This window comes from Pyrus communis, chromosome 13 (genome assembly GCF_963583255.1).
Source record: "Pyrus communis chromosome 13, drPyrComm1.1, whole genome shotgun sequence".
Taxonomy (NCBI): Eukaryota; Viridiplantae; Streptophyta; class Magnoliopsida; order Rosales; family Rosaceae; genus Pyrus; species Pyrus communis.
This window is the reverse complement of record NC_084815.1, coordinates 7,064,482-7,073,769: the sequence shown is the minus strand read 5'-3', so window position 1 is coordinate 7,073,769 and position 9,288 is coordinate 7,064,482. Positions and strand designations below refer to the sequence as shown.

The following is a 9,288-nucleotide window of genomic DNA, read 5'->3' as shown; positions in this document are numbered from 1 at the left end:
CGTTTATAACCGTCGAAACATTTTGTCTCGTTACTTGATCTCTGAATGTTTGATTTTTGCAATTTTTGGCGTATGTGATCTCGAAGCATATATAAACACATTTGATGGTTGGATCATTGAAATTAATTTCATATGATGCGTATCCCATCAAAACGATACATTAACTAACACTTATAGTTTATTTATATTTTCATTAAGTATAACATAAGATTTTATGGTATCCACTAATGTAAATATTTTAAATTGAAGATCGAATTCATTCATTGTATTCATATAGGGTCAAGGAGTGTAGCTGTAAAAAATCATCAAAATCGAAGTTCAAATAACCGTTAAATCGTGATTTTTCGTTTATAACCGTTGAAAAGTTTTGTCTCGTTACTTGATCTCTGAATGTTTGTTTTTTGCAATTTTTGGCGTATGCGATCTCGAAGCATATATAAACAAGTTTGACGGTTGGATCGTTGAAATTAGTTTCGTAGGATGCGTATCCCATCAAAACAATAGATTCACTAACACTTAAGAGTTTATTTATACTTTCATCAAGTATAACATAAGATTTTGTGGTATCCACTAGTGTAAATATTTTAAATTGAAGATCAAATTCATTCATTGTATTCATATAGGGTCAAGGAGTGTAGCTATAAAAAATCATCAAAATCGGAGTTAAAATAACCGTTAAATCATGATTTTTCATTTATAACCGTCAAAAAGTTTTGTCTCATTACTTGATCTCTGAATGTTTGTTTTTTTCAATTTTTGGTGTATGCGATCTTGAAGCATATATAAACAAGTTTGACGGTTGGATCGTTGACATTAGTTTCGTAGGAAGCGTAACCCATCAAAACGATAGATTCACTAACTCTTAAGAGTTTATTTATATTTTCATCAAGTATAACATAAGATTTTGTGGTATCCACTAGTGTAAATATTTTAAATTGAAGATCGAATTCATTCATTGTATTCATATAGGGTCAAGGAGTGTAGCTGTAAAAAATCATCAAAATTAGAGTTAAAATAACCGTTAAATCATGATTTTTCGTTTATAACCGTTGAAAAATTTTGTCTCGTTACTTGATCTCTAAATGTTTGTTTTTTGCAATTTTTGGCGTATGCAATCTCGAAGCATATATAAACAAGTTTGACGGTTAGATCGTTGAAATTAGTTTCGTAGGATGCGTATCCCATCAAAACGATAGATTCACTAACACTTAAGAGTTTATTTATACTTTCATTAAGTATAACATAAGATTTTGTGGTGTCCACTAGTATAAATATTTTAAATTGAAGATCGAATTCATTCATTGTATTCATACAGGGTCAAGGAGTGTAGCTGTAAAAAATCATCAAAATCGGAGTTAAAATAACCGTTAAATCGTGATTTTTCATTTATAACCGTCAAAATTTTTTGTCTCGTTACTTGATCTCTGAATGTTTGTTTTTTGCAATTTTTGGTGTATGCGATATCGAAGCATATATAAACAAGTTTGACGGTTGGATCGTTGAAATTAGTTTTGTAAGATGCGTATCCCATCAAAATGATAAATTCACTAACACTTGAGAGTTTATTTATACTTTTATCAAGTATAACATAAGATTTTGTGGTATCCACCAATGTAAATATTTTAAATTGAAGATCGAATTCATTCATTATATTCATATAGGGTCAAAGAGTATAGCTGTAAAAAATCATCAAAATCAGAGTTAAAACAACCGTTAAATCGTGATTTTTCGTTTATAACCGTTGAAACGTTTTGTCTCGTTTCTTGATCTCTGAATATTTTTTTTTTGCAAATTTTGGCATATGCGATCTCGAAGCATATATAAACAAGTTTGACGGTTGGATCATTGAAATTTGTTTCATATGATGCGTATCCCATCAAAACGATACATTAACTAACACTTAGAGTTTCTTTAGGTTAAATATTAGGCGGGAAATGGATGGATATAGGCTGCAAAATTTCCCAAACATTAGGCGGGAAATGGATGAAACTCTTGAAATATTAGGCGGAAAATTAATTATTATAATTTTTTTATGTGTTCGGTATTTTTATATTACTTGATATTTTTATTTTTAATGTGTTTTATGATTTTTAATCTCAATCTTTGCCTATAATATACTATAAAAATAAATAAATAAAAAAAACTTAAAATTTAAAGTTTATATAGAATAATAATTAATAAACAATATATACATATTCATTATATCTATTGCATTTTATAGTAAGTTTTTTTTAGTAGTTTAAAAAATTAAAATCATCAAAATAGCATTTTTCTTATCGTGTCGAAACAGGTTATCCGCGTGTCACTCTCGTGTAAACCTGTTAAGGACCCGTTATTAACGGGTTATTATCGTGTGACCCGATAATGACCCGATTAGTTATCGTGTTGACCCGAAACCCGTTATTTTCGTGTCGTTTACGTGTCGTGTTAACGGGTCGTGTAAGAAATTGCCAGGTCTAGCCGCAGGGACAACACCCATCTCAAAAGTCCTTGCACCCAAGGCGTAGAGAACCTACTGCCGAGACGGGTTCCTTTCTTGGTTCCCAGTCACATTTCATACCGTAACTAAAATATCCAACTTTATTCATTTGGCCTTAGACAACGAGTTGGCACACCTGCAACACAAACTTGAAGGGCAAAGAGATCCCGAAATCTTTGACTTATTGGCTGAGGCCGATTTTAGATCAACATGGCACCAAACACCAAAACGTTGTTATGGAACCAAATTATTTCTTCTACCCGAAATGACTACCACAAAGGTGTGACAGGGTATTATGAGCCAAATTAAAATTATAATCGAACTGAAACACGACCGAGTCATTGGTTAACACAATATCTCAATCTGGAGTAAGGCAAAATTTAAGGAGCACAACTCTAGTCAAGACTTCAGACCCTCAAAGTGAATAATTCGTGCAAGTTTACGCGGTAAATTGAGAAGCAAAGTAGTTTAGGGGTAAATGGCAATAGGGTGCCGGTTCACCCAAAACTATGATATGTAGATTTTATTTTCCAAGAAATTAGGAATCCCAAATTAAATAGAAGCTCGTTTTGGTATTGTGTGTGTCTAATATGTGACATAAATAGAGTGAGAGAAAAAACACATCTCTCCGAAAAAACACAACATCTCCTTCAATCATCTTATATATTTACTGTCAAACTCAAGAACTCGTGAAACGAACAAACATGCTCATCGAGTAAAATCAATACCCGATTTGAATTATAAATTTTGTAAGGTGAAATACGATGTAACGTTATTATTCATAATTTAAACCAGGACGAGATGAGAGTGTAGTGGCGGAGTGAAAAACAAGACTATGAGGACACAAATTTGGCAAAGTAGCTTAAGCCAAGCGAATGAACCATTCATAGTATAATGCATAAAGTGAGCTAATGACAAGTCACCTAGCTTGCTTCCCAAGGAAAACTAGAAAATTAGGTTGAATGTAATGGCAATTAATCTTGAATGAAGCTATGCAGTTTGCAACAATTTGGGTTTAATAACACATTTAGTATTACGGTCTAGTGGTATTCCTCTTCACTTACAAGTGAGAAGTCTTAGGTTTGATTCTCACCAAAGGCGAATTTGAACCATATTATTGCAAACTTATTGTAAGGCTTAGCCCATTTCCCCACCCTCTTAGTGCATATAATACTGTTTTTTTTTTTTTTTTCATTTTAAAAAGAGACTTCAAAATTGCAAGTAATTAACCTCTTTAAGTGGAAAAGAGCTAGAAATTTTGATACTTATTACTTATACAACATGACAAATTTGCATACAAAACATTTGCTGTCTCAGTCTTGGTGGTACCGGCTATGGGAGACTCATATCATTCCCTTGGTGAACCCAGACGGCTAGTGCTAGCTGAGATATAAGATATGCAATTAACTAGAGACAGATAATGGAACCTATAGTCATGAAGAGCAACAGATAATCTGCTAAGAATTCTAGGATTATATTAAAGCAAAGTACATATAACAAAGTGTTATATATTGTATCCAAAGACGAATACTGAAATCTAAATGCGCAAAAATATCCAAGTCCAAATTAATAATATATGATTGCTTAGTGTGGAGATCCATTCTTTGACACTATACCTGGGTAGATGAGTTCGAACAACTGTTTGACTTCAAAACAGCAATTTCATCCTCCATCGTGTCTTTAAATTTCTGCTTTCTCTCTTTCACCTTTTGGTTGATTATCTCTTCGAGCATACGTGAATTTGAGCAGGACGAGCCTCTCTGTTTGTCATATACAACACTCTGGCGCACTGCAGTACCATAGGTTCTCCAATATCCATGACAGTCTTCACCTACAATATACGCTATAAATTCTACAAACCATGCGACAGGTTTATATTGCTGTCAAAATTTTTTTTTGTCTGTACGTGACAGTGAATACAACAGTCGCTAATGGTAATTAATTTTACGACAACACTCTCTATTTTCGCAAGTAGTCTTGCTTTTCGACGGTGACTCTGCGTTGTCGCAAGTAATCAACCATTTTAACAGCAGCACAAATGCCATCTCAAAAGGAAGTCCTTTTGCGACAGCAGTGTATCCCATCGCAAGTATTTGTTGGTAAAGAGGTTTTGTCTACTAGTGTTATTTTCTTTCGGGTTGTGGGAGGCAGTATTTGTAGAACAACCATGGGTTAGACTGGTGCTGCCCTTATGAAAAACTATGGCTATATTTTGCTAGGCATACCGGTTATGATGGCTACGGAAATTGAGACGGAGGAGCTACAATTGTGGAAATTACCTAGCAGCCTTCTATGTTAAATTTTTTGGATAAGAATGGAGAATGTAGTAGACATGGTGTAGTCTTGAGTCCTCGAAAAATTTTCCCTTTTATTTTAGTTATTACCGACATGAAGAAAAGTGTTCCATCTTTTACAAAAGTACAATAACAGAACATAAAAAAACTGAGAAAAAATATAATGTGAACATACATACATACGAAAACCATTTTTCTCTTGGTATATTAACCGTACTCATTTTGTTTATTCAGATTGAGATATTACAAAGCCAGAAATAAATTTGAAGTCCTCCGGGCCTTGAGTCACCTTACATTTTTTATGGGACTGCATTATAACTTTGCAGTTTTTATTTAGTGGGTATAATTGCAAACCACAGCCTCCCTTTATTTTCACAGTAAATTTACTTGCTAATATTAGTTGAAATTGATTGGGTATTTAGGCTGTTTGTTAGGGGAGAATAGCCCCCAATGTTTCTCAAACTCTGGGGTCTTTCTATTCTCATCAAACATGGCAAAGATGTAAGTTTCAATGGGTTTTCCAGGCTTCCTTGGAGTCCCTCCCTTCACATGTTGAATCAAATTCGAGTTATAAGTCCTCGCATTATCAACTGTTGTTGCCGTCCCACCAGCTGTCGGCCAACCACTCTCCGATATAACAATTTCCAAAGATCCTCCACCGACCTTGTCAAGCGCAGCGTAAACAGCATCCAAAATGGCATCGAAAAGATTACGATAACCACGTTGGCCATCTTGTACTACAACTGACGGAGCTGTGAAAAGAGCATAATCTAGACGAATGTCACGAGGGTTGCCAATATAACTAAAATAAGGATACAAATTAACGAGTAGCGGAGATTTGTTGTCCACCAGGAACCGGACAACAGGATTCAAAATTGGGCTATAGTCACCCTTAAATTCTCCTTTTGATGGAGGAAAGGAATTTCCAAGCACACCGGTGTCTATGGCGGTGGAAACTTTGATTTGGTTTCCAAGACCGGCACTGGAAATCGCATTTTGAATGTTCCGCATGGCCGGGACCAGAAATTGAGCAGACGAGTCCGAGGGCTTGACTTCGTTTCCTACGGCAATGTATTTGAATCTTACATTGGCATAGTTTCTGACATTGTTTTGGACCCATGTATTTGCATTGGCTTGACTTGAAGCAATGTTTTGAAGTTGGTCCTTTGGTATGTCTAATATGAGCTCAATGCCAGAGCCTCTGAGGGCTGCTAGAGCTGCTGGGTTCGGATCATATAGTCGCATTCTTCGGATGTTATTTTTCTTGTAGAGAGCAATAACTTCTGCTGGGGGTGGTAAGTCTCCCAACATTCCATAACATACACCAATTTGGGCGCCTGTAATATATTAAAAAAGAAATTAATGAATTAATTAGATATATTGTCACAAAAAGCATCACAATGAATATGGGAAAAGTATATTGCAAGCGGTTCTTTATGCAAAGGTGTTGAGTCCTTGAATGAATGACGACATAGGTTCGAACTTCGTAAGTGGCTAATTTACCTCTCGCTTATAAGTAAAGAAGAATATCATTAGACCGTAGTCCTAAATGACTGTTGCTATTTGAACCTCCTTTATGTGTTTGTGTGCATGTAACATGCATATGCAGTGAGAGAGAGAGAGAGAGAGTACATGTATACCTGTTGTTTCGAAGCTGGCCATCAGCTGCCCAAGAACAAGTATCATGGAAATCACAGAAGGGCCTCTGGCTCTACCAACTGATGAACTTGATTTAGCCATCGTATTTGAAGTGCCTCCGAATGTTGCCTCTTGCTCCTGAATTTATAGAGATAAGAAACAGGTCGGTCTGTGACGTCTGTCTGACTACGAATAGTACTCAAGCACTACAATCTGTCTGACTACGAAATAGTACTCAAGCAGTAACTTATACCAAATTATACGGCAACTATTTATTATTTCAAACTTATTGAAACCACATATATATGACGATCTAATTATATTTGTTGTTCATAATATATGACGTTCTAGTTATGAGTAAATTGTTGTCCTCATCCTTGTTTCCTCTCGAGTTTTGCCAAGTCAAGGCTTCCACTACAGAATCATCAAGGATTATTCCGGAATCAAGTTTTGAGAAGTCAAGGCCAAGGATTGAAATATCGGCCGATACACCGATATATTGGTTGATATATCAATATTTTCAACTGTCGATACCGATATTGGGGGTAAGGTCATATCTTCCTCTATATCGACGATATATCCCCGATAAGTGCGATATCTCCAATATTTTGTCGATATTCTTGATATTTCCCGATACCTATAACAAAACCCAAAAAAATTCAAAAGTTTTGAAGCAAATTGAAACCCAAAAGATTTTTTTGAGGTATGTGAGCAGTGATTAGATATGTGTGAAGACTTTTGGCAATATCCAATTCAAAAGATTTTTTGGAGTATCCATTAATTATTACTATAAAGAATCTATGCACAATGAATTGAGGGGACACATGTGTCTTATCTGAAGAGAAAGAAATACACAAATCCAAATATTAAATTTCTGGTCAAATATATCTTTAATACTCACAAGAAAATGATGCACATGTGTCTAAAAATGACTGCATAGACCTTCTTGACATCATAGTCTGAAATATCGATAATATTGATGAAATATCGAGGATATTTCGGTTTTTTCGAATCACGGATACTTCGGAACATATCCATGTACATATCGTACAAATATCGACAATATCGATGTCGATAATTTCGCTCACACTTTAGTAATATTTTGTCAAAATATCGGTGTAATATCGCTAAAATATCGAAAATTTCGATGTAAAGGAAGGGAAAAAAAAAAGGAAAAAGAAGAAAAAAAGGGAAAAAAGGGAGGAAAAATCACACTTTAGTAATATTTTGTCAAAATATCGGTGTAATATCGCTAAAATATGATGTAACGTTATTATTCACAATTTAAACCAGGACGAGATGAGAGTGGTGGCGGAGTGAAAAATAAGACTATGAGGACACAAATTTGGCAAAGTAGCTTAAGCCAAGCGAATGAACCATTCGTAGTATAATGCATAAAGCGAGCTAATGACAAGTCACCTAGCTTGCTTCCCAAGGAAAACTAGAAAATTAGGTTGAATGTAATGGCAATTAATCTTGAATGAAGCTATGCAGTTTGCAACAATTTGGGTTTAATAACACATTTAGTATTACGGTCTAGTGGTATTTCTCTTCACTTATAAGTGAGAAGTCTTAGGTTTGATTCTCACCAAAGGCGAATTTGAACCACATTATTGCAAGCTTATTGTGAGGCTTAACCCATTTCCCCACCCTCTTAGTGCATATAATACTGTTTTTTTTTTTTTTTTCATTTTAAAAAGAGACTTCAAAATTGCAAGTAATTAACCTCTTTAAGTGGAAAAGAGCTAGAAATTTTGATACTTATTACTTATACAACATGACAAATTTGCATACAAAACATTTGCTGTCTCAGTCTTGGTGGTACCGGCTATGGGAGACTCATATCATTCCCTTGGTGAACCCAGACGGCTAGTGCTAGCTGAGATATAAGATATGCAATTAACTAGAGACAGATAATGGAACCTATAGTCATGAAGAGCAACAGATAATCTGCTAAGAATTCTAGGATTATATTAAAGCAAAGTACATATAACAAAGTGTTATATATTGTATCCAAAGACGAATACTGAAATCTAAATGCGCAAAAATATCCAAGTCCAAATTAATAATATATGATTGCTTAGTGTGGAGATCCATTCTTTGACACTATACCTGGGTAGATGAGTTCGAACAACTGTTTGACTTCAAAACAGCAATTTCATCCTCCATCGTGTCTTTAAATTTCTGCTTTCTCTCTTTCACCTTTTGGTTGATTATCTCTTCGAGCATACGTGAATTTGAGCAGGACGAGCCTCTCTGTTTGTCATATACAACACTCTGGCGCACTGCAGTACCATAGGTTCTCCAATATCCATGACAGTCTTCACCTACAATATACGCTATAAATTCTACAAACCATGCGACAGGTTTATATTGCTGTCAAAATTTTTTTTTGTCTGTACGTGACAGTGAATACAACAGTCGCTAATGGTAATTAATTTTACGACAACACTCTCTATTTTCGCAAGTAGTCTTGCTTTTCGACGGTGACTCTGCGTTGTCGCAAGTAATCAACCATTTTAACAGCAGCACAAATGCCATCTCAAAAGGAAGTCCTTTTGCGACAGCAGTGTATCCCATCGCAAGTATTTGTTGGTAAAGAGGTTTTGTCTACTAGTGTTATTTTCTTTCGGGTTGTGGGAGGCAGTATTTGTAGAACAACCATGGGTTAGACTGGTGCTGCCCTTATGAAAAACTATGGCTATATTTTGCTAGGCATACCGGTTATGATGGCTACGGAAATTGAGACGGAGGAGCTACAATTGTGGAAATTACCTAGCAGCCTTCTATGTTAAATTTTTTGGATAAGAATGGAGAATGTAGTAGACATGGTGTAGTCTTGAGTCCTCGAAAAATTTTCCCTTTTATTTTAGTTAT

At 35.1% G+C, this 9,288-nt stretch overlaps 1 protein-coding gene across 1 annotated transcript; it reads right to left on the bottom strand.

Moving 5' to 3' along the window:
- Nucleotides 1-5,031: 5,031 nt before the first annotated feature.
- LOC137713571 (glucan endo-1,3-beta-glucosidase, basic isoform-like) lies at nt 5,032-6,535 on the bottom strand. Its single transcript, XM_068452883.1, has 2 exons — nt 6,414-6,535; nt 5,032-6,110 (listed from the first exon to the last, which is right to left on the bottom strand). Exons 1-2 carry the CDS (start codon nt 6,511-6,513, stop codon nt 5,170-5,172), a joined length of 1,041 nt encoding a protein of 346 aa, XP_068308984.1. The 5' UTR covers nt 6,514-6,535; the 3' UTR covers nt 5,032-5,169.
- Between the last annotated feature and the right edge of the window lie 2,753 nt (nt 6,536-9,288).